At 43.0% G+C, this 26,238-nt stretch overlaps 1 protein-coding gene across 2 annotated transcripts in view; it reads right to left on the reverse strand.

Annotated features, from left to right (window-relative positions):
• CEMIP (cell migration inducing hyaluronidase 1) overlaps positions 1-26,238 on the reverse strand; it is a 170,601-nt gene that overhangs the window by 62,050 nt on the left and 82,313 nt on the right. Inside the window, exons 1-6 of one of the 2 annotated variants that reach the window (XM_035132097.2) lie at positions 22,346-22,705; positions 14,444-14,550; positions 8,596-8,745; positions 6,602-6,740; positions 5,054-5,290; positions 2,577-2,756 (exon numbers count right to left, since the gene is read on the reverse strand). In XM_035132097.2, the coding sequence (XP_034987988.2) occupies positions 2,577-2,756; positions 5,054-5,290; positions 6,602-6,740; positions 8,596-8,745; positions 14,444-14,550; positions 22,346-22,389 (857 nt within the window). In that variant the 5' untranslated portion in view covers positions 22,390-22,705. Of the gene's footprint in view, positions 1-2,576; positions 2,757-5,053; positions 5,291-6,601; positions 6,741-8,595; positions 8,746-14,443; positions 14,551-22,345; positions 22,706-26,238 lie in introns of those variants that run through there. The other variant, XM_035132099.2, reaches the window with a different exon arrangement.

Raw genomic sequence — 26,238 nt, forward strand, 5'->3', positions numbered from 1 at the left:
TCCTGTATTACATGGTTGAAAGAATGGGTGACACTTAAAGATACTGACCTCCTGGACCTCGAGGGGTTTAACAACGTGTTCGGTTGGCACAGTTACCTTTGGTATGAGAAAAAAATGGGACATAAAGGGTTTATAACCCATGTAATTAGGAAACCACTATATGAGGTTTGGGTTAGAAATAAACATCTCCTAGAAAGGAAAACTCCAAGGTGGCTGTCGCCAACAGAGGTCCTAAGTATAAAAAAGACAAACATGGAGGCAAATTGGTTACGGTATGATGATATCCTCATAGATTCGAAAGAAGGCTGGAGAATTAAGCCATACGAACAACTAAAAGAAATAGGAATAGGATGGCTGCAGTATCATCAAATTAATGCCCTGTTCATGAAAGATAGGAAGAACCACGGATTTGAAAACAAAAAATCTAAATTCCAATCAGAATTAGTGGAAGGTAACGAGAAACTACTGTCCAAAATGTACGATCTTTTACTTGAATGGCACACGAAAGACGAGGCGACAAAAGAATGTATGATTAAGTGGGCAGTGGACCTGGGCCATAATATAAATATAGATCAATGGCAAAAGTTGTGGAACCACCAGATCAAGTTCACTGCCTGTATAATATTGAAGGAAAACATCATGAAAATGATGTACAGGTGGCATCTTACGCCCGTCAAACTGGCTAAAATATATAAAACAAATAATAAGAAATGTTGGAAATGTAATATAAAAGATGGGGATTTCTACCATCTTTGGTGGACGTGCAACAAGGTAAAGATCTATTGGGAATTAATCTACAACGAATTAAAAAGATTATTGTGTTACACTTTCCCAAAGAAACCTGAAGAAATGCTGTTGGGTATACTGGGGAGGGAGATTAAGAAGGAAGACCAAAACCTCTTCATGTACGCTACTACGGCAGCGAGAATCGTCTTAGCCCAAAAGTGGAAGACACCAGAGGTCCCAAGTGTAGACGAGTGGAGAGAGAAAATGACAGAATATTTAGAGTTGGCAAAAATGACAGGAAGTCTAAGAGACCAAAAAGAACAAAGGTACCGAAAAGAATGGAATAAGTTTAGGAAATATTTGAAGGATTATGTCAAATGATTAAAAACACTAGTAGAATTACATTTAAAATACAACAAAGAATTATAAGCCATTGTCCACAAAAAATACAAGTAAAACTATGTGTTAAACACAGATGAGAATAAATAGAAAGAACACACACACATATATATATATATATATATATATATATATATATATATATATATATAAAGGGAAATGGACAGGCAAGAAAGAGTATGGCACCGAAAACGGTGAAATTATAAATAAAACCAAGAAAGAAAACAGGAGGAAGTCCAGTTCGAAAGAACAAGTGGAGAAGATGAACGCTATAAGAGAAGTAAAGATAAATATGACACAACCAAAGTTTGATTGTACAAATGTAAGTTTATTGGAAAGGTACACAGATTTGTATGTTTGTTTTTATTTCTGTATATATATTAATTTTACTGCTGTATGTACCTAACTTAGAAATGTTTAAATAAAATAAAAAATGATGGTTAAAAAAAAAAAAAAAAAAAAAAAGAGTTTCTTGGCTGATGTGGCTAGACTCCCTGCAGCTCGGTCTTTTTTGGAGAAGAGCAGCTGGGTGGGGCAGAGGGGGTGAATCGATGACACCAGCCTGATACTGAATCAGACCCCCGGTCTATCTAGCTCAGTACTGCATATGAGCACCTCCAGGCTGTTAGTATTCGGTGGAAGCAATCCAAGTGTGTACTTGGAAATTTAGGTGTAATAAAGCAGAATAAAGGGCAATGTCATGCTGGCACAGCAAATCCAGAAAAGAAACTGACTTTTTGCAGTCACAAAGGTGACTAAGAAATGCATTGTAAAAACGGGGGATGAGCAAATGATTCATAGGTAGGAGAAATATGCTGCAAACAAATCAGGAAGAATGCTCAGTAAAGAGTGGATATAGGCTGGATCTAAACATGTCAAAGAAGCGATTCAGTTCAATGCATTGTGAACTCATACAGGGAAATCTGGTAGGGAAAGACGGGACTCCACAGCGCCATCTGGTGTCACAGTGTTATATCGCATATACAACACATATAAAACACTTTTTCTTTACCAATCTATGAGTCCATAGTCTAACCTCCATGTCAGCTTTGTGCAAGCGAATCAGGTTGAAGATTCAACAAACAGGTCATCTGGAAAATCCCTACTTTGACCTGTCAGCAATGCTCCAAGCTTTCAGAGGAACCCAGAGATGCCAAGCCATTTAACCTGGAAATGTTTGCATGCAAAACAAGTGCTCTGCCACTATGGCTTTCCCACCAAGTTGGGCAATAAGTTCTCAAGTCTCATACTGAAACATGCTCAGCTGAGCTACTGAATCTCTTTCAATCTAATTAACTTCTGAACACTCCAAGTGGCAAGAAGAGGGGAAAATCACTATGTGAGATGTTTTTGCTATTGGGGTGGGGGTGGGGGTGCGCAGAATTATTTTAGGTACAGGCAGGATACAATAGGGCCTCTGTGTTGGTAACGTTGGCAGGCCAGACTCCTACCTAAAACCAAGGTGGAGGAAATGCTTGCTGCCCAGTCTGGTCATTGCTTTCCTGGCTGAATCATCCAAATTTTTGGATCCTTCATCATTGACCGCAACTGCCAGTATCATGCCGTTGTGAACTGCATTCAAATACCGGACGAGTCTGATGCTTTCACCTTTGAGTTTGTAGGTGTCAAACCTAAAGAAACAGGCAGGAGCACATTAACAGCAATTTGCCACCATAGATCCATCTATAGATATAGCTGGAAACAAGTAATAAGAAGACAAAATGAAAGGTTTCAGACCAGAAAGTAAGCTGTCCCAGCAGGCTTAGCTCACCTTGTACCACTCAGTCTACCTGAGAAACCATTCTTGTGTTCCTATACCAATAGCTTGGGAAACTTTCACCGCTGTAACTAAACCAAGTTTTACTGCCTGTGCGACCTTCACTTAATGCTGGGTGGAAATTTGACCTTTGGGGAGTTTGTAAGTAAACCATTTTTAGCTTACTAAACATGTGGTATTTTACTATGCTGGGGAAAGAGGGTAATTCTGGACTTCACTGGGGCATATTTTAAAGGTCTAACAGCTTATACTTCCATGCTTTGCTTTGCTTCATATTTTGTGACTTTAAATCTCTGCTGGGGTTCACTCACCAAAGGGTAAAAAAAGGTAAAGGACCCCTGACAGTTAAGTCCAGTCGCAGAGGACTCTGGGGTTGCGGTGCTCATCTCACTTTGCAGGCCGAGGGAGCTGGCGTTTGTCCACAGACAGTTTTTCCGGGTCATGTGGCCAGCATGACCAAGCCGCGTCTGGTGCAACGAAACACCGAAACCAGAGCAGCGCACGGAAACGCCATTTACCTTCCTGCCGGAGCGGTCTCTATTTATCTACTTACACTTTTTTTGGCATGCTTTCGAACTGCTAGGTTGGCAGGAGCTGGGACTGAGCAATGGGAGCTCACAGGGATTCGAACCGCTGACCTTCTGATCAGGAAGCCCAAGAGGCTCAGTGGTTTAGACCACAATGCCACCCCTGTCCCGCCACCCAATGGTACTTTGGTGGTATTTTTTCCTTGCCACCAATACATTCTGGGGTGCTTCGTTTCCAATCAGTGCATACCCTGCAACTTCCTGCTGAAATGCTGTAACTATTTACACCATAAATGTTCTAGTTTCTTTTTTTGTCCAGCTCTTGTTATGCTGTAGCACAAGACTGCCCCTTCAGAGAGCAATAATGCAACGACATGTTGCAGAACATACCCTCAAAAAGGTCCTCTTAGTTTGGAGGGACCCAACGCTTTACAGGGGTTGCCAATGTGTCTCACAAGCAGAATCGTTAATGCAGCACACAAAAGCTCATTAGCAATACACAGGGCTTATCCACGCAGTCAAAACAAATTCCTTCGTTTTGGAGGTATGAACCACCTAATGTTTCTACAGTCCAGGTAGAAGCACAGAAAGGTGTTCTTAATCAACATCACGGCTCTGAAGTCAGCAGCCCAAGCAAGCAGCAGAACATGAAAACATTCATTCCTCCAGGAAAAGTCTTCATTCCCCAAGGGGGGGGGGAGGCATGCCTGGCTGACTCACGTCTGACCTCCAGAAGGTGAGTGAATTCCTGAGAGAGGGAGCCACGGCAGAATAGGCCCTTATCAGGTCATCTGGGTGTACATCTGTTTCATGTACGTGCAGTAAAGCATCCAATAAATCAACACAGAGAATTCCTAGAGAGTCCCATTAATAGTATTCTCCTTAGATGCTGCTAGTGTGGCAATTGGAAAAGGAAGTGCATGGGAGGGGGATCGCCCCATTTTTTCAGCGTGCATATATTAAGGACCTATGTCAGCTAAAGCTAGCTCTATACAGGTACAGATCCCAGTGGGTTCAGCTACAAAGAGCACACAGAGGAGATAAAGTAGCACTTGGTAAAATTTGTCTATGCTTATTAAAATATTCACAGTTAACGTGGGGTGGGGAGAAATTCAAGCCGGTTCACATTTAAAGGCAAATCTGCCCAAATTGCACTTTACGAAACAGTATGTTTTGTGATATATAATTATAGAATCATAAGAGTTTGAAGGGACCTGTGTAGACTAAATCACAGCCATGCTTCAAAATTCACACTTCTCTGAATTTTGCAATCTCTGGCCAAGCAACGTGTATGGAAATGCACACACTGGAGTAAAGTGTGCACCAAAGTGCATCTATTTGTAAAAATAACATGCAGAAATTTTATATGGGCTTATAGCTGCATAAAGATTGATTGAACAAACCGAAATGTACTGTGCTAGGGGAAATCGTTTTGCAAAAATGCGCATATCAGGCAAAACTGCGTAGACAAATGTGTATGTTCCGGGGGGGGGGGTCGCATAAAAATTCTGGTGGGTTTCATGAGGACTTAAAAATATCAGATTGATGTGGAAATGTGGAGAATTGCACTTAAGACTGGAAGAAAGAGAAACTGAGTAGAATTGGAACTGAGAGATTGACTCACCGATCAGAATGGACAACTGTCCCTGTGTTCGGGTCAATGACATGGACAATAACACCACGATGGCCCCAGCTTCGTTCAAAGTAGTAGCCTCCTTCTTGCATACCACCTGGGTTCAGGGTCTTGTTTAGGAAAGTCCACGATAGCTTTCTCTCACCATGAACCTCAAGAGTCCCACCATCGATCACCCCAATATACTTCTTTCCAAAGTAATTGTCTGGTTGGCTGCCATCATCAGCACTAAGGGGTTAAAGGAAAAACTAAATCATTTCAGTACATAAATACAAATGTGAAGGTCTACAGAATTCATAACCATCTAGCTAGGTCTTGGTCTAGGTCTAAACCACAGAGCCTAAGGCTTGCCAATCAGAAGGTCGGCGGTTCGAATCCCCGCTACGGGGTGAGCTCCCGTTGTTCGGTCCCAGCTCCTACCCACCTAGCAGTTTGAAAGCATGTCAAGTGCAAGTAGATAAATAGGGACCGCTCCAGTGGGAAGGTAAACGGCATTTCCGTGCACTGCTCTGGTTCGCCAGAAGCGGCTTAGTCATGCTGGCCACATGACCCGGAAGCTGTCTGCAGACAAATGCCGGCTGCCTTAGCCTATAGAGCAAGATGAGCGCCACAATCCCAGAGTTGTCCACGACTGGACCTGAGGGTCAGGGGTACCTTTACCTTGCTAGATCTTGGTAGTAGTCATATTTTGCTTAGATCTTTTGAAAAGTGACACGCTTTAAGTACTGGTTTCTTGAAGGAAATAACACATCACAGGCGAATGTGGAATTGTAAGGGCCGTCTCTCAACATTTTGCTGCCTGTGGCAGATCAGCACATTGAGCCTTCCTCCTAGCCAAAGCGCATTGTACACAAGGTGGGCCAATTTATTTTGGCACCAGAGGCAGAAAACCCCATAAGCGTCTCTCCTAGACAGTAACAGAATAATGATAATACTAAATTAAATAGCTAAGCATTTGCTGCTGTTCCTTGGCTACCTCACTCTACCTAATGGTAGGGCTGGCTTCTGAACTAGTATTTGTTTGCATCACACCATCATGATAATCTGCAACGTGTGAAATGTATGGGTGGCATCCAATTAAGTCCTACTTAGGGTAGACCCACTGAAATTAATAGACCCAAGTTAATTAGGCCTATTCATTCAAGTGGGTCTACTAGTAGATGCAACCTTATGCTTTTATCATTGTCCTGGGTGTGGTTTAGTTTTTACAGTACCCCAAAGATAATCCTTCCTGTGCTTTCTGTACTTGGGATAAATGGTCTGTGGCTCACAATGTGTTGATAAACCTGTTAGATTTTGGGTGTGGTCTTTGTCCTGCCACGATACTCCCAGATGCCTCTCGGGAGATTAGCACTTCAGAGCCATTGTCTTTATGCCAACACCACCATAGCAACTCTCTTGCCAAGAGCTCATGAGGGAGCTTGGACCAGTGTGTGTGTGTGTGTGTGTGTGTGTGTGTGTGTGTGTGTGTGTGTGTGTTAAAGGGCCTAGGAAGCCTAATCTTCAAAATTATGGGATGAAGTCTGTCTAATTACATACCGCCCATACAAGATGATTGTCAGGTTGCTCCGGAAAGGACAGCTCTCACTCCCGACATGAAGCTCTCCATCATTTTCGATCAAAATATGCCGAGTGCGCAAAACAATAGGGCCTGTGTTGTCCTTAATCACTAGCTTTCCTGAAGGAGGAAAAACAAGAGTTTTGCTTTGATGGTGTGGTAAGATTTAAGTCAACCAGAATTCAGAGTATCCTTTTATTTACTACATGAGTTTGGGTTTCCTAATTTTGCCACTTTTAATAAGGCACATGTCTTTATTGTTTTAACCGTGAAAAACCCCATATTGGGTCCTTTCTGATTTTTATTTTTATTTTATAAAAGAAATCTGCTGTAGGTACCTTGGAAGCTGCCTTATACTGAGTCAGACAAATGGTCATTTTTGGTCAGTCTTGTCTACACTAACTGGCAGCAGCTTTCCAGGATTTCAGACAGATTTCTTTCCCAGGCCTACCTGGAAATGCCAGTGATTGAAACTGGGAATGTCTGCATGTGAAGCAGAAGCTCTACCACTAAGCTATGGGCTGTTCCCCTCTAAATGTCTCTAAAGATTTCCAGGAACAAAGGAAGGCTCTGTGTAACTCAAACTTTCAGTACAGGCTAGAAAACATGGGTCACATGTGAATGTGGCGTTGTCAGGGCCGGCCCCAAACATTTTGCTGCCTGAGGCAGATTAGCACCTTCCCCCCTGTGAATAAGTCTATGCAATATGCTTTTGAGCCTAGATATTTGCACCTTGGGAACATCAGGATTATTTTCTTCTTAAGTCCATGCATATAGCAGGCATAGGCAAACTCCGGCCCTCCAGATGTTTGGGACTACAATTCCCATCATCCCTGACCCCTGGTCCTGTTAGCGAGGGATGATGGGAATTGTAGTCCCAAACATCTGGAGGGCCGGAGTTTGCCTATGCCTGGCTTATAGCCCTGATTCAGTGCCTATTTTGCACTAAGAAAACCTGAATTCTGACACCAACATATATTAAATTATACAGATATGTTATTTTGCTTCCGATAGTCACAGGGAGGAGAAAAAGGAAGTCTTACTCAGCACCTCCCACTCTCCAAACCAACCTCTTGCAATTTCAGCAGGCAAATAGCCTCACACTTTGCCATAAAGACAAGAAACTTAACACACACAAAAATCCTCTGAAAGCTGAGAGTTTCAATGTGCTGAATTCTGCTTTGGGCTGTTGGCACAGAATATGAATATCCCTGGCCTTGCTTCTTAATGTTGACCCTGCTCAGCAAAGCCAAAGAAGCATTGGTCAGTCTGAAGGACAGAATAAAAGTCTATTTCAACATCGCAAGTAAGACCTTTGAATCAGAGTTTGAAAGGGAGCATGCCAGAGTGTGTCCCCTTCCTTATAGCTCTGCGGGGCAGTACTGATCCTCTCCAAGTCCTCCTCTATGCAAATCGACTGACGCAACGTGAGCCATGTTGTTCTACAAGCAGAGAAGCACTTGCGGAGCAAAAAAGCTCACATGGATAGTGTTGGTTGACGCTACCAGCCACTGCCTTTTTATAGCAGTTTGTGCCTCTGCCTCATCTTGTAATTACATGCATAGTGCATAATTAGCAGGGCGTTGAAAGAGGAAGTCGCAAAGCAGCAATGATCAAGCATGTTGGGTCGCCTTTGCAATTTCCCCAGCCAGAAAAGCAAAACAAGTTCAGATGCACACAACATAGCCGGCCAAATCTCACGCACCGCAACATCCCAAAGCTTGGTTTCTCCTGGATATGCTGCCTATTAAGTGGGTTTATTTTCATGTGCGTGTGTGTAGAGGGGAAGCATTCAATCCTGAGTGTGTGTAAGCTGCTTTGAAATTTTATTTTATTTTCTGCAGAAAGCATGCAAAGGACGTACTGTAATGGTGAGCTTTAGGGGCACCTCCTACAGAGGTTTCCCTCCAAGGCAACGTAATGCCACAGCCAACTGACCCAACTATAAACTTTGTTTTGGGCAAGCTAAGCTTACCTCCATTTGTGATGTTGATGGAATGGACCGTGGCAGAAGACGATAAGAGGAGCTTTTGGCCTTGGCTGATGTTCACCTGGTTATCTTCGTCATGCCCAGGGTTCCAGAGTTCCAGCTCTGGATCCAGGTCAGGACAGGACGAGGCCGCTCCTGCAGGGATAAGCAAAGGAAGCGGTGAGTGACATGAGTCTGTCTGTCACTAGGCATAATGGGTAAAATGATACCACATCTGGCAGGCAAAAGTTCTGGCTCATCATTGTATTATTGTGCACCCCACATTTCCTCCAAGGAGTTTGAGGTGGCATATGTGGCTCTACCCCATCTTCATTTTATCCTAACAACAACCCAGTCTGTTAGGTTAGGCTGAGAGACAGTGACTGGCCCAAGGTCACCCGGTGAGCTTCATGGCTGATTGGGGATTTGAACCCTGATCCACCCAGGTCCTAGCCCAACACTCTAACCACATACCATTCAAGATTTTACAGCTGAACATTGGCACCACTTTGTGTAGTATTTTATAACCCTCTTCTCGCACTCCAGGTTCCGCCAACCCCATTTCTGCCACCTCTTTCTCTTTGGGGAACAACCATCGCTCCATGGTTAGAGCACCTGCTTTGCATGCAGAAAGACCCAAGTTCAATCCTCAGCCTCTCCAGGTAGGGCAGGGAGAAGGAAGCCTGTAGGCCAGTGTTCTTCAACCTGCCCCCCCCAGGTGTAGGTGGACTACAAGTGCCATCATCCACAGCCAGATTAGCCCAATGGTGAAGGATGATGGGAGTTGTAGTCCACTCACGTCTGTGGACCCCAGGTGGAAGAACATTGGTCCGTCTAACTCAGTACTGTCTACACCAGGCATCCCCAAACTTGGGCCCTCCAGATGTTTTGGGCTACAATTTCCATCTTCCCCGACCACTGGTCCTGTTAGCTAGGGATCATGGGAGTTGTAGGCCAAAACATCTGGAGGGCCGCAGTTTGGGGATGCCTGGTCTACACCAATGACAAAGCAGCCTCACAGGCTACACATGCACAAACACACAGACACCCTGACAAATTGTTGAAGTTTATTCTTTGTCTGCTATGCACCCTAACTTTACAATTTAACCTCTTCCTTATTGGCTTCTGAAGCAGCCGTTTTATTAAGTGGGCTGTAATCATGCTGTTTAAATAAAAACCAAGAATGCTTAAGCATATTTAATCTCACAGTGGAACTGGCTGTACTTAAAGAAACAAGCAGTGAAGCCTACCAATATATAAATATACTTGCAATGTACTTGGAAGAACAAACACATGAAAATAGGACAATGAACATAATACTAAGGAACAAGCAGTTATAGATCTGTTTCAACCGTCAAGTCTTTTTCCAAATATTTCCCAATTAGTCCCAAGTCCTTGGGAAAGTGTTCTCAAAGCAATTTTCTTTGGGGAACAGGTCCAAATAATTCTAATTGTTCATCAGGAGCTGGTAAGAATTATTTTAGCTAATCAGTAAGTAAGCTGAACACAGGGGGTTTATTTTGGCACACTTCCCACAGAGTATTTTTTTTAAAAAAAAAAAACCTTTCCAGTGACTTAGAACTAATTGGGACATATTTGGGAAAAGACTTAATAGTCAAAATGATCCATAATTGGGTGTTCCATAGAATTAATCACCATTGTCCTATTTTTATGAGTATGGTCTTTGAAGTACTGTATAAGGACCCTCAGTGCATGTCATACTGCACTTAAAGAAGATTTGATGCAACTCAACATGGAAGGTCGGCGGTTCAAATCCCTGCAACGGGGTGAGCTCCCGTTGCTTGGTCCCAGCTCCTGCCAACCTAGCAGTTCGAAAGCACATCAAAGTGCAAGTAGATAAAACGGACCGCCCCGGCGGGAAGGTAAACGGCGTTTCCATGTACTGCTCTGGTTTGCCAGAAGCGGCTTTGTCATGCTGGCCACATAACCTGGAAGCTGTACGCCGGCTCCCTCGGCTAATAATGCGAGATGAGCGCGCAACCCCAGAGTCGGTCACGACTGGACCTAATGGTCAGGGGTCCCTTTACCCTTTACCTTTAACACACATTCAGTCTACAATTCTCTGGGAATCAGCTCTGCTGAGCACAGTGGGAATTACTTCCAAGTAAACATGCATTGGGCTGCATTGGGCTGATAATGTTCACTACAGTATTTGGACTGGCAGTGAGCTGGGGTTCAAATGCACAAACTGAATTAGAGATCAACACCCCACATGCTCAGAGTAGACTTACTGGAATCAATGGATTCCCAGAGTGACTTAATCAATCCCTTTTCCCAAGGAGCTCTGGGAGGGGAATAGGGGTCTCCCAGTGACGCTCAGCACCCTTTACAACCTACAGTTCCCATAATTCTTTGGGGGGGAGCCATGACTGTTTAAAGTGGTGTTGTGGTGCTTTAATTGTATGGCCCAGATGTGTCCTTTAAAATTAACCTGACAACCAACCCCAATTCCTCCCTGCCAAGTCTCTCTGAAAGGAGGATCACATTTCATTCTTTTGCCCTGTAAATCCTTTCCACTGCAACTATTCAGGAAATTCTCTGACTGACAAGAGTCATACTGTTGTGTGTGTTTTTCTTTTCTTTCCTTGTGCCATTGGAAAGATAAATTGAGAATTCTAAACAAACACTCTCCATCTGCATTGAGTTTCCTGTCACATTCCAAAAAGAAAAGGGGGGAAAAAACAAGTCCAGGGCTGAAAGAGACCCTGGAAAGGGATCAGTCAATCTGCTAGCCTGTGGTTTCTCGACTGAATCCACCTTCGCTCTTCTCTAGCCTCAAGTGACCAGCTCTAAAGGACAGAGTTCATACATTCCATAGAGCAGGCATGGACATGGGATAGCTTGGTAGATCTTCCGAGTGATTTGCAATAAATCCGGAATCCAGTAAAATAACGATAGCAAGTAAATAGCAGAACAAAACCCAAACCGACTTTCATTGTGTTAATTTCTGTCCTGTAAAATATTAATGGTTGGCACTGATCAACACCCCCCTTGTGCAATTCTGCAGGTCAGTTTTAATATATTTCATTATGTTGGTTTTAACCGCTGAATGCAAAATATTACAATATTGCTTTGAATTGTTTTATGTAATTTTATCGTTGCAAGATGCCCTGGATTCCCTTTGGGAAAGAAGAGCAGGGTTTAACTCTGAAATATATAAATAAGTGAATAAAACAAATCTCCTTTGTCGCACACCCTAATCCTCCCCTCCAGGTTACTACAGAGGCAAAATATCCTCCCTTTGTTTTCCTTCTTCCCTTCGACTGACAGCCTTAACATTCAAAGGTCCAGGGAGTTCACAGATTCCTACCATACTGTAATTTACTTTTTAAAAACAAAATAACATTTTACTTTTTTAAAAAATGAAAAAAATTATTCCACATATAACAACATCAAAATGAAAAAATATATACTTCTGCAATCCTGAGGAACCCTAGAGTATCCTGAAACCACTGCATTATATTTGGGTGTCCTGCACTTCCACACCTGGTTTCCTAAATTATAGATACAGAACTACTTAGGCACAGTGTTAGACAAACTCTGAACACCAGGGGCCAAAAACTTCAGGAACCGTTGTGTTCTCTTCTAAACTTCCTTTTTGGCATCTGCCTGGCTGCTCTTGGAAACCGAATGTTGAGCTGAACGAACAAACTAATGAAAGGAAGATTAGATGCTCTGTTGATTGGGCTATAAAAATATTTCAGGGAACACCTGTTTGGGCTCCTAGAAGGAGATGCGCAGCTGTATGAGCAGAAGGGACAGTTTTAATAGCCTATAGTAATGACAGCTTGAGCAAATAATTCAAGAACTGCATGAGAGAATTTCACCTAACACAGATGGCGGGTGGTTAGGGCTTAGGAAGCAAATCAAAGAACTGGCTGCCTGCTCTCTCTGCCAGGGAGAGAGACAGTTTTACAAGGTGCATCTCGGCACCTCTCCTCCCTACTCCAGCACCCGTTTGCCTCCATCACAGATGAAATTTCACACCCAGCTGCGAATTTCCTCTTCTCTCCTTTCTCCCAGGTCAGATTGTATTCTATCCCTCCTCTGTCATTGCGCAGGGATTAGAAACAATGGGCCCGAGTATAGCATTAGGGGTTTTTTTTGCTTCCTAATGAAAACTTCCTGAGCACGAGAAGCAAAACAGGTAGTTAAAGAGAGAGTAGCAATTTTGAATTCTGAGCGTTCGTTTCTGGAAATGTGTTTCATAAAAACAGGGCATGTTCTAACTCAGTGTTTCTCAACCAGTGTGCCTCCAGATGTTTTGGGACTACAACTCCCATCATCCCTAGCTAGCAAGACCAGTGGTCAGGAATGATGGGAGTTGTAGTCCCAAAACATCTGGAGGCACACTGGTTGAGAAACACTGTTCTAACTGATCTACAGAGGTTGCTGGACTTCAATTTCCCCCTTCCCTGTCCATCAACCGCACAGGCTAGGGATGATGGGAATTGGAGTCCGGAAACACCTGGAGAGCACCTCCTAAAGCAGTGGTTTTCAACCAGTGTGCCGTGGCACCCTGGGGTGCCTTGAATGATGGTCAGGGGTGCTGTGGGCAACACTGACCTCTGTCCCGATTTCCTTTCCTCCCTCCTCCTCTGCCCTCTCATGTCTCTGCCTCCCAAAGGCTTGGACAGCTGTTTATTGCAGCAGCCCTGGCTATAAGCTCCGCAGGTGAATGGTGCCTCTCCCAAGGAAAGGGGAGAGGAGAGGAGGCTGAGGGAACCCTCCACAAGGGAGGGTGTTCGAAAAAGGGTGAGGGGCTGCCAGCTGTACAGGCAAGGGGTGACATAACTGGGATCCTGAGCCCCACAGGGGTGCCGCAGAAAGAATATAGTTGGTTAAGGGAGCCATGGACTCAAAAAGGTTGAAAACCTCTGTTCTAAAGAGTAGGTACTGATGCAGCAGAAACTTTGCTGAAACGAAGCAGGCCTGGGCCTGGTCTGTGTCTGGATGAGACACCTCACAGTAGCCCCACAAATGCCACCCTGAGTTCCACAATGGAAGACATGAAGGATAGAAACCAAGGAAGACAAAAGAAAAAATATGTTCAATAATATGCAGCTTCGGGGGGGGGGGGGTTTGAGGGAGTGGTGAGTTGTAGGGGGAGGTACTTTAAAATCCTAAGCCACCCACTTTGAACCTATGGGATTTTAAACAAACTTTAGCACTCCATATTGAATGGCTTGAGCACCCGTTCCATCCGTGTAAATTTAGAAAAACATGAACTGAGAGGAACTTTGAAGCTATTTTCGCCCTGAGATGCGTTTTAAAGCTGCCCAGCGACTGAGAAACTACAGAGACCCCCAAAAATACCTTTAAGCTTTTCAATGAATTATCTGCTTTTGGGGTGGGGGGGTGGGGGGAAGGAGAGGTGACACTCCCTTCCCAGAATAAAACTCTATTAGTATTTATGTGCCGATTTAAAAAAAGATTTTTGTGTGTGTCATTGTAGTTGCCATTTTTTGAAACAAGCAAATAAATAAAAAGGAGGGCGTTCCTAGCACTTTGGGGTTATGTGCAATTTATGAATCCCATCATATTTCACTTATTAAATTAAATGGGAAGTTTTTTAATGTTACAATGTTTTATTATGTTTTTGTATATGCTGGAAGCCGCCCGGAGCGGCTGGGAAAACCCAGTCAGATGGGCGGGCTGCAAATAATAAAATTATTAATTATTATTATTATATATACAAACAATTTTTAAAAGTGTTTTATTTGCAGCCTGACTTAAGAACCCCTCACGATATTTTTTTTAAAAAAAGCAGAACACAAAATGTGGAAAATAAAATGAATATTGCGGCCATTCAATTAAATCCACCCAGACTTACCCATGTGTACAGCAGGGAGCATAAATGCCAAGGCAACTAAGCAGCTGGTCAGGAACATGTTTGGGTGTGGAAATGCCCTTTGAAGATATCCCCTGTCTTCTGAAGACCTGTAAAAAGAAAAGCAGTTTGAGAATGCTTCGGGGGTTTTTGCACAGGTATGGATACAGTGGTACCTCGCAAGACGAATGCCTCGCGCAACAAAAAACTCGCAAGACGAATTTTTCTATGGCTGTGCTTCGCAAGATGAATTTATTTGCTTGCTTTTTTTTTGCTTTGATTTGTTTAAATTGGAAAACCGCAAGATGGAATTTTCGCAATACAAAACGACTCGCGGAATGAATTAATTTCGTCTTGCGAGGTTACCGCTATTATTATTATTATTATTATTATTATTATTATTATTATTATTAATGTTTTATGTGTTATGTGCTATGGCCAACCGGCTAATGCAATAAAATTTTGATTTGTTTTGATTTGAATTTCGTCTTGCGAGGCATCACTGTATTTATTTCTTTTCAATAAAATAAAATGAGGTAAGGTTAGGCTTGATTGTATGACTAAGCTTATATTGGTTTATACCTTTTCCTGACTCAGCAGAGCTAAGACAGCAAGCGTGCTTTCCATACCACACCTCACACTTAACTTTTATGCAGGCTTAAGATAACATGAGCCGCCATTTAGGATTGTGTATATATATATATATATATATATATATATATATATATATATATATATATACTAAGTATTTACAGGGTGGGGCAGAAGAAGAATGTCCCATGTTACAGGATAATCCAGAGGAATGTGGCATGGAGAACACAAGTGATGCAGCTCAGCATGTAAGGAAGGAAGAAAAACTCGGTAAAAATTATGCCAAGGTTCAAATTTGGCAAACCGGTGTCAGCTTGAAGATGCATACACACCACAGCACAACAACCAACAGCAGCCAGATTTCACAACCACACAAGCAAGCATTCGGGAGAATCAAGTTAACTGGCTCCAACAATGCAAATGAAATCACAACACTGTGTTTGTGTGCATAGGGTTTTTTTGTTTTGTTTTAAAAAAGTATTTATTAGTAGGAGTCGTATTCATTTATATACCGCTTCATTGCCAAAGCAGTTTCTAAGCAACTTACAGGTGCAAAACCAATTACAAAAATATAAAATAAAATGCAAACATACATTCGTTAAAATGCGCAATGAAACAATTCCATCAAAACATTCGGCGAAATCTCCACAATTAAAATGTGAAATAAAACAAGCCCATTAAAACAGCACAATAATTAAAGCAATTAAAGCCAGGAGGTTCAGGACAGATTTATCCAGGTGACAATACCTCATAAAACATGTCAAAGTAATAATGAGGAGAACCACTACTGACCACAATATAAATCACAGCAATTTTTTTTTTAAAAAAAAGAAAATGCATCAGAGGTTAAAAGCCCAGGGAAATCAAAATTATTATTATTTTATTATTCATTGAATTTATATCTAATCTTTCTTCCCAAAGAAACTCCGGACAGCAAACACATCCATTATACCCTGTCCCCCACCTGCAAAGTATTCTAAAACAGTTAAAATGCTTTAAATACAGTTAAGAGTGGGAAAGATCACCTGATGCCTGAAAGACTTTAGTGTAAGGAGGAGGAGGAGGAGGAGGAGGAGGAGGAGGAGGAGGAGGAGGAGGAGGAGGAGGAGGAGTTTGGATTTGATATCCCGCTTTATCACTACCCGAAGGAGTCTCAAAGCGGCTAACATTCTCCTTTCCCTTCCTCCCCCACAACAAACACTCTGTGAAGTGAGTGAGGCTGAGAGACTTCAGAGAAGTGTGACTAGCCCAAGGTCACCCAGCAGCTGCATGTGGAGGAGCGGAGACGCAAACCTGGTTCACCAGATTACGAGTCTACCACTCTTAACCACTGCACCACACTGGCTCTCGACACCACACTCTGAAATGTCCCTATTTTCTCGCAGGATTCAATTACATACCAGCAAACGGAAGTTGTTTTGGGCTCCACCTTAACACAACATTGTATAACCACCCCACCAACAAATCAGAATGAAAGCTCAAGAAATAACTGGCACAGTCTCACCTCCTTGTAGACAAATCAGGACAAAATGCTCAACAAACAGGTTGTCTGGAAGCAACCTAGGAGGCATGTGAACTTCCCAGGGTCCCACAAATGGGGAAACATGATAGAGAAGGCATTTCCCTAACCCAACACACTGTCAAGATGGTGGGGGGGGGACCCATACAAGTTTTTTATGGGGGGGTTCTTAAGTTGTTGTGGACAGTATGATGGGGAGGAAGCCATCCCCTCAAGTATAAAACAAATAAAGTCGGGTGCAAACCAGAATGTGCTATATAGAGATAAGATTGGGATTAAAATTCCGCTTCCCTCATTCACAACTTTCAAAATGCTCCCGCCACCCCTCCCGGGCCACCACCAGTGTGCACTTTTAAAATAAATAAAGCTTCTCGTGATTGTAACGTCGCAAGAGATTAAACTTCTGAGTGGCCTCAGCCCTGCTGCTCCTTGACAGGTGCTGCAGTATTTAGACTAGCAGAGATGCGTCAATTAAATAAAAGGGTGTCAGAAAGCTTGTTAGGAAGGGGCCGAGCAGGACGGGTAGTCGGTGCAAGCGCACACAAAACGGGTAGGAAGCTACTGTGCCCAGTTTTACACTTTAAGGGAATCAAAATGCGGGGGGGGGGGGGGGAACCAAGTGCACGGCCAACGTTTTAACAGTGTTGACATTCAGTAAGCCAAGGATGTTATAACAAGCCTTCGCTGCAATTACCCTAAAGCACATCAGCCACCGTTAACACTGGCCAATTTTTCTTATATATTACTTCAGTTGGAAATGCTACCACTGCATATAGGCAAAACATTATGATTCATTATGATGCACACTACCACGCCACTTTAAATGTAGATCGGTTGCTGATACTTTATTTTTGGCAAATGTGCTGTGCGAGTGTGAGCAGAGGTTTGGATAGTGCCCTCTTAGTGTACAAAATAGTACACCTGGAGGCCTTCACACCTTGTGCCAGAGCAGGGTGGTCTGTTATGGCAAATGGGGCACTGCCCCATCAATCTCAGTGTGCCCTCAGCCAGTCTCCATCCGCCTGTCTCATAACAACCAGTTCTAGGGATCAGACCAGGCTGTCAGCTCCCTTCCTCCTTAGTGTCACATGCTGGCTTTGGGGTGGGGGGGATCAGCAGGTAGGAAGATGGGGAGAAAGCAAAAATGAATGGTCTCTGCCTATCAATGGCTTCAGCTTCACCTACTTGCAGGGCTCTCTGCCTTCTGCCCTCCCAGTCCTCATGGTCACCAAGAGAGAAACTCCGATCCAACTCCCAAATTTCTTTTAGATCCTGTTTTACAACAGTTCTAACACGGGTCTTCATGGACTGGCAAGTGGCTCTCCGGGGTATTAATTAGGAACATTTCGTAGTCCCATCTGGCATCTCCAGATGGGATATGGGCCATTTTTGCATGTGCTCTACCACTGATTTTAGATCATTCAGGGAGAATATGTTGGACCTTGGAAATATCAAAACCGGTCGCTTCTGAGTCAATCCTTCCAGCAGACTGATTTGGTTCTGAGAAAGAAGCAGATTCTCTGTCCAGTGGGTGTTTAAATCTCCATATGTCATTCAAATTAAAGTTTTCCACCAATTTGAAAAAGGTCACTTCCTTAGTTTCTGTTTTCCTTATTGTCCTGTCCATTTCTAGGGAGACTACCCCATCCTAATGGAGATTTGAGCTCAACAGGGAATTGAAGTGGCAAGGTTAGGGCTGCCATATCCAGGAATCAGGCTCTGAAAATGGCATCCAGGTGGATTTTTGCCAAATCGGCAAAATGGCCAGGAAATCCCAGATGCATGGCAAGCAGGGCGATTTTTATTTTTTTATTTTTAAAAATGCTTTTGAAATCCTTTTTTCAAAAAGCCTTAAAACTATCTCTCTCTATCTCTCTATCTATATGATGTTCCCCCAAAAAGCTCAACAACTTTGTCATATATATAGAAAAATTGAGAGGCGCAAGCCTAGGTTAGGTCACTACAGTACATTGTCCTTCTTTGGGTGTTCATGTCCACTATTCATCTTGCTTTCATTATCAGTCGAGAGAGCGGCAAACCCTCTCATCATTCCATGGTGGGCTGGTGGCAGCTCTAGTTCAAAACATCTGGATGGCACCAACTTGATAACGGCTGTTCTAGTCATTAAAGAGATGGTGACCCTACACAACAGGAGTTTGTTGGGTTTTGCATTAGACCAGCCACTATGTTGAAGGGGCCCTGACATTATTCTTTGGCAAACAAGACACACACTTCAGGCAAAAGACTGACAGTACTAGTTTAGAGTCATGCATAAGTATTTGATTTGGGGAGGGGGGGAGTAATTGCATTCTTTCAAATTGGAAAAAAACAACCCTAACTCTTCTATTTATCAGCACCTTAAGCCAAGAAGAATTTCAGAATATTGCCAGCTGGCCGTTTTCTTAAGCCTTATGACTCCAGAGTCGTGTGGAAATAAAGTAACTGCATTTTATCTTAACTTGAACTGCTGCCCTGCTATTAAGATCTACAGTGAAGTAATCATTTCTGTCATCAGCTGGCCATATATTTAAAAAATATTATATAGGAGGGCCAAAGCTGAACAAGCACACTAACTTGCCCTCTTGCCGCAGTGAGCACATTGCTATCTAAAAATATTTATATACCACTATGCAGTGCTTTTTTCTGGGGGGGGGCATACTTTTGCCCATTTACTGTATTTATTTTTCCCAATCAGAACTATAAAATTGTGATGTTCTTGAGTCAAAATGAGAGTACCCCTAAACATTTTTTTAGAAAAAAGCACTGCCACTATGTCATAAAATAATCAAAGAGGTTTACAACAATAAAATATTCATCTGTGCAATATAAACCAAATGAAAAAGGCACCCTTTGAATCTCTATTTTACATGATGGTTCCTGAAATGAAGAAGCGGGTTTTCATCTGTGTGGATACAATTGGGTGCCATTTTATATTAAGATGGTGTACTGAAGTGCACTGATTTTAACCACCGATTACAAAGCTGCAGAGACGTGGTTTTTCCCCCTTTTACTTTCAACTCCCATGCAGTGCCAGGTACAAGGCTACTGATTGACCTATAAAGCCCCAAGTCAGGCATAGGCAAACTCGGCCCTCCAGATGTTTGGGACTACAACTCCCATGATCCCTAGCTAACAGGACAGTGGTCAGGGATGATGGGAGTTGTAGTCTGAAAACATCTGGAGGGCTGAGTTTGCCTATCTATGCCTGCCCTAAGTAGTTGTTTCCTGTCAAGGAGCATGGAGCTTGATTCTGTATCCATGGGAGCCCTCTGCCACCTCCTGTTACCCCTGCTTTTCTCCAAGTCAAGTTTCCCCTCCCAAATGGCTGCTTTGGGACAGAGGGAGACGAGTAGTTAAAGTGCAAATGCTTTTTCTAAAAGTCCAATTCCTTTTCAGGACAATCAGCATGACGCTTGCCCATCCCTAATTAAAATAATGACTCAGGACCTCGATTATTCTCATTTGTCCATTGTATAGCCACTCGCAGATAACTTTCTTGTTTTCAAGCATTCGGCACGATTTCAGATGGCAGGAACATGTGATGAACAACAAAAGCCAAGTCCTGCGGACCTTACATAACTACTTGGTTTCAACCTTCGCCGGGACACTTGTTACATGTCCTGCCACTGGCTTGCTTTTAAAAATGAAGTTTGCATTGACTGGCAAGAAGCCTCACTAGAACCTTAAGGCATGAAATAAATCCTATAAAATACTTGTTCGTTTGCATCTCTCTCCTTTACCAAAGGTGTCATGGGCTTTGAAGAAACCCGATCTCAGGATGCAAGAGAGAAACATGCTAAGAGGAAGGCATGCTTGGCAAATCCAGACCGTGATCAACTCCTGCCTGGAAAGCAATGTCCCCACTGCAGAAGGACGTGTGGATCCAGAATTGGCCTCCACAGTCACTTACGGACCCATTGTTAAAACCGTGTTTATGGAAGACAATCTTACTCGGCTACGAGTGATCGCCAAAGAAGAAGAAGAAGAAGAAGAAGAAGATGCTAATTTAGAGACACTTCCTTACGGGGAACATGGAGATAGGGAATTTAGAAAGGATCCCTAGAGAAGACCATGCAGCTGCAGAACCCATTGTTGCCCTGAGCTTCCTAGGCTGCTTTCCCCTTCCTCCTTACCTGCCTTCTCCAAGCATGCAAACCATGGCAAGAGTGAGGGGATGGATGCAGTATCATAACAATACAAAAAGAGGCCTGCTGCATCAGGGCAATGGCCCATCTAGTCTCACAGTAGCCAATCCATTGTCAACGGGAAGCCTGCAAGCGGCATCTGAGTGCAACAGCATTTTCTGCACTGTGATTCCCAGCAACAGGTATCAAGAGACATATTCACTCCAACAGCGAAAGTAGAATGTAGCTGTTGTGGGAGCTGGTCATTTAGCTTCTCGGGAGGCAGAGAGCAGTGCATTTTCCAGCATGGAAATGCAGTGATAGGGAAAGCAGCATCAGCTTTATTTCTGCTTCCAAAGCAGCACTTTAAAAGGTTTTTTTAAAATAAAAAATAAAAATAAAAAAGTGGCAGGCTTATCATGCAGCCAGCACAGTGAAAATCTTGAAGGTCTCTCCAGTTCCAGCTGCAAATTCTCAACTCGGCAGAAAGAAAGCAAAACTTAGCCATTAAAAAGCTGTTTGGCAACAGCGAGAGTAGGATTTACATCTCTTATTCTGGCTAGAGGCTCGCTTTGAAAAGATTCCCAGCTGTTGGGATCTTTCCAAAGAGCAAATATTAGCAGACAATGCTAAAAGTAGATACAGGAAGCAGTTAGCCAGGGACCTTCAACAGCTGTTTACTGCAGGTGTCAATCTCTTGATATAAAATGACTGCAGCGTGAGATCTCAACCCTGTCCCTATTCCAAAGGACAAATTAGCAGGATTAATTGTATAAATTAAAAACCCATAGCACCCAAATATGATGGTTCCTGTCCTCCTTCCTCTACATCTGCTGGATTTGAGCTATGCAGGAAAGGTGGGTACTCAATAGGTTTGCTCTGCATTCTTCAATATCAAACAAAAAACGCAGTCAATAAGCTTTGATTTTAAAATTAAACCAATTAACCTGAGTTCACTTGCTCAAATTACTTTAGCCAACCAGTACTGGGGGAGATGCAGCTGTTCAAACAGAAGCAGATTATGTTCTGCCCTGGATGTGTTTTGCATCAGACCATTGATATTATCTAGGCCAGTACATGCTGGGCTCCAAAAGACAATTTTGGCACTTGGGGTGGAAGGATCCGTCCATTTCGGTTCACACAGTTTCTCATTTAACCCATGTTAAATTCAGGTCTGCACATTTCTGCAGCAGTTCACATTTTGTTTTTTTACAAAAACCATGAGCATTCACCAGCATTTTTTCCTAATGCGTGAATGTCTCCTAATAAGTACATTCCTGTATGCAGCTTTGAATAAGGTATACACATTTCCCCCCCAAGCAATGAATCCTAATATAATACATTTTTGTATGTTATTTTCCAGAGCCTATTTTTATGCACAGTTCCCCTTACCACATGCATTTGGTTGGAGAACGGCATTGCAAAATTCAGGGAAGTGCAAGGAATTCTGCAAGGTGGCATATTGTTCCAGAAACTGCAAATTTGATCAATTTGGCTTTCAATGAAAGCTGATCAACTTTATCCCTGACGCCTACCTAACTTGGCACCAATGGATTCCCATCTGTGGCTAAGATGAAAACAAAAACTTCCGGAGATCGGAAGCCTGACAGTCCTAATCTATTCAGAAAATCAAATTCATTGCAGACAGACAGGTAACAGCTTGAAGAGTACCTGTGATATTCCTGACAGCTCAGCTGCATTTGGGCTTCCTCCATCAATTCGTTGTGGATCAAGAGATTATTTTTTTCCCTACTCGGCCCAACAATTGCCTTTCCAGTGGCCCAGCAGGTTAGCAGCTGAACCCATCTGCCAATCCCTGCTCCTGCAACTGCTTGCTTTTATGAAGGAGGGTGGGGCCCTGGTTGTTTTCCTTTGTGCCTTGGTGGCACCAGCCTTGTTTACGTGTGGCTCACCTCACCTGGCCTCCCCCCTCTTTTGGGGAGGATTTAGTCCATATGTAATTTTCCAGAAGGTCAAGCTTATTGTTCCTTCAGCTTCAGTGCTGCCAGTTCTTCAGCCTTTGCCTTGGAAGGAAAGTTTAGGGCATTATCATACTGGCGAGTGAAGGGCAGGCTTTTCAGACATAGCAAAAAAAAAGGGGGGGGGTTATCACAAAATATGTTTTAGAACAGTTTGGTCTCAGTTTAAACCCAGGAGTTGCTTTGTTTAACTAAATAAAAAAAATCCTTCAGTAGCACCTTAAAGACCAACTAAGTTTTTATTTTGGTATGAGCTTTCGTGTGCATGCACACTTCGTCAGATACACTGAAACAGAAGAGCCAGACCCTTATTTATATTCAGAGGGTGGAGGTGGGGGGGTGGGAATGGGTGATGGGCTGATAGGAATGGTGAACCTGTTGATAGCTGTTAACGACTGCTGATGACTGCAATTGGTCCTGCGGGGGGGGGAGGACAAGGCACAAAAGAAAGCTAGATCATGCATAATGAGATAAGAATCCGATATCTCTGTTCATCCCAGGTGGCTCCGTGGTTTTAAGCTTGGTAATGAGTCCCAATTCAGCAATTTCTCTTTCTTGTCTGTTTCTGAAATTTTTCTGTAATAAAACAGCTGCTTTGAGATCTTGTATAGAATGTCCTGGGAGATTGAAGTGTTCTCCTACTGGTTTCTCTGTCTTCTGGTTCCTGATGTCAGATTTATGTCCATTTAAGTTTTCTCTTCTCCCCACCGCTTCCACCTTCAACTCAAAAAAATCCATTTCTGTGTCAGGGGTGAAATTATGGTGTTTCCTGACATGATGGTAGCAGCAAAAAATGCCTTCTTGGAAACATGTAGGCAAAAATCTGGAGCTGCTCCGATTGGTTGCCGTGTGACAAGGAAATAAGTAATTGGGAGGTTTGTGGTTTTCTACAGTTGCACGAAACTGGTTATTAGATGCAAAATATAGCATTCTAAGCACCTCTAGGTTTTGTTTCCTAAAATAATAATAATAAACTTCTGGTTCTCAAGGCTATGGACGTAGGTTTGAAAGCATGTGGGCAATGCCCGAAGGAACCTCAGAACCCAGGAGAGACTGAGCACATTTTAGCCCTATGCCCAATGGTAGAGCTCCCACAGCCCACAGAGTTTTCTGCATCCTGCCGTGATAGAGATGGGGGAAGAAATTCAATTCAGTGCCTATTTAAAGGCAAATTTACCTAATTTGAAACTTTCCGAAACAATATGTAGAATGGAACACAGCTGTTCTTCCAAATTCGCATCTCTGAATTTTGCAATGTGCTTCTCCATTCAAGTTATGTGCACAAAAGGCACGTATTTTTTTAAAAAAATGGCAAAGTATGCATCAGTGAAAATAAGTTTCAAAAATGCATTATATTAGAAATATATAAATATTAAGGGGGAAATGTTTTGCAAAAATGTGCATATTGGGCAAAATTGCTTACAAAAATATATACTTTAGGAGAAACTTACACAAAAATGCTGATGAATTTTCATGAGGAATTAGAAAGACAAACAAATCACAAAGCGATCTGGAAATCACTTTCAACGGAGGAAAATGAGAAGAACCAAAATCAACAGATTTGCTCAGCAAACACAAGCAGAATTCTATAGGATGTTATGAAACTCATCTGAATCATTTAAACACAGAGATCACAGAATCCAGCGTTTCTTGGTGTAGAATTCCAAATTCCTTTTAGTGTACAGTGTAGCCAAGCTACCTCACTTACCTGGCTTGGGAGCTAGGTACCCAGTTGAATGAAGAAAACCTACTTGCATTTGACCCTTTATTATAAGAGGTTTTCTCTGCAGAAACCTGCAGCTGAAGCTTTTCAGGGCACAATCAACGACAGCTGCTAATTGCTGCAGATCAAGCAGCAACACCCCCCCCCCAATAAGAATACCAAGGATTTTCTTTGGCCAAAGGCGCGCAAAGTCAAAACAGGTACAAAACTGGTATACATTCGTAGTGGGCACAGAAGTATTTGAAGAATGCATATTCTGTGCACCCCTTCGTTTGGTTTCCACCACCTCTAAATACTCCCAAGATATGGTACATTTAGGAATTCACATTTCTGTCAGCAGGGACACATTTATTGTGATGGATATGCAATTACTGCTGGGCTATCGGAGCACACAGTGTACGAAATAGGAAGCTGATATAACAGCAGTATTAAGCCTGGAGTGCAAATATGCAAGATGTGTTGGGTTATCATATGTCCAAGGTCTCCTCTGACAGCTCTCTCCAGAACTAAAAATACTTAAAAGGGGGGAAAGAAGAAGAAAAACAGCTCCCTTACCTGCTGTTCAGCAAATCCCTCTTGGGTTCTCCTTCCTTTCCTTAATCTGTTTCCTTTCTGGCAGTTCTCAGGTGTCCTTCTGCCACACAGCACTCATGAGGGGAAAAGGAACCCTGTTTTATTTGACACACTTTTGAGTCGCGTTAGCAATTGGTGTGCCGTGGTTTGGAAGCAAGTCAGTGGAATGATGTCAGGCGGGCAGGCAAGACGGCCAGCTCAAGAGGGGAACTTACTCACCACCAGGGAGCCAAACTTTGGCCAACAACAGTTAAGCTTAAAATGAACAGGATATTTCTCTGACTTTTAAACGCAGGGGTCAGGAAACCTTTTGTCCCAGGGCTCAAATGTGGTCCTCCAGGCCTATCAAGTCCTCGGGATACCCAGGCCATACCTCTTGTCAGCCCTGCTCTGTGTGCTCCTTGTGTGCTTTGGCCTGGATAGAGGAGGGATGGATAAGCCAATGCAATTCTGGGCTGCATCAATAGGAGTATGGCATCTAGATCAAGGGAAGTAATAGTACCACTGTATTCTGCTCTGGTCAGACCTCACCTGGAGTACTGTGTCCAGTTCTGGGCACCACAGTTCAAGAAGGATACTGACAAGCTGGAACGTGTCCAGAAGAGGGCAATCAAAATGGTCAAAGGCCTGGAAACGATGCCTTATGAGGAACGGCTTAGGGAGCTGGGTATGTTTAGCCTGGAGAAGAGAAGGTTAAGGGGTGATATGATAGCCATGTTCAAATATATAAAAGGATGTCATATAGAGGAGGGAGAAAGGTTGTTTTCTGCTGCTCCAGAGAAGCAGACACGGAGCAATAGATTCAAACTACAGTACAAGAAAGAAGATTCCACCTAAACATTAGGAAGAACTTCCTGACAGTAAAAGCTGTTCGGCAGTGGAATTTGCTACCAAGGAGTGTGGTGAAGTCTCCTTCTTTGGAGGTCTTTAAGCAGAGGTTTGACAGGCATATGTCAAGAATGCTTTGAAGGTGTTTCCTGCTTGGCAGGGGGTTGGACTGGATGGCCCTTGTGGTCTCTTCCAACTCTATGATTCTATGATTCTAAGTGTGAAATCTCTGATTTGTGTGTGGAAGGCAGCTTGCTGTACAAAAATGAGAGTGGCATCCATGGCTCCACTCACTACAAGCATGGGACCTGTTCAAGAAACCCTACTCTGGTTACCTCAGCAAAAGCGACCACAACTCAGCAAGTTGTGTGCTGCAGCAGCCTCATGAAGAGTTTCCATTTCACGTTGTTCTTCACAATCCCACTATATAATTATACAGGAAGAAAATATTTACCCCCTCA

This window comes from Zootoca vivipara, chromosome 14 (assembly GCF_963506605.1).
Source record: "Zootoca vivipara chromosome 14, rZooViv1.1, whole genome shotgun sequence".
Classification (NCBI taxonomy): Eukaryota; Metazoa; Chordata; class Lepidosauria; order Squamata; family Lacertidae; genus Zootoca; species Zootoca vivipara.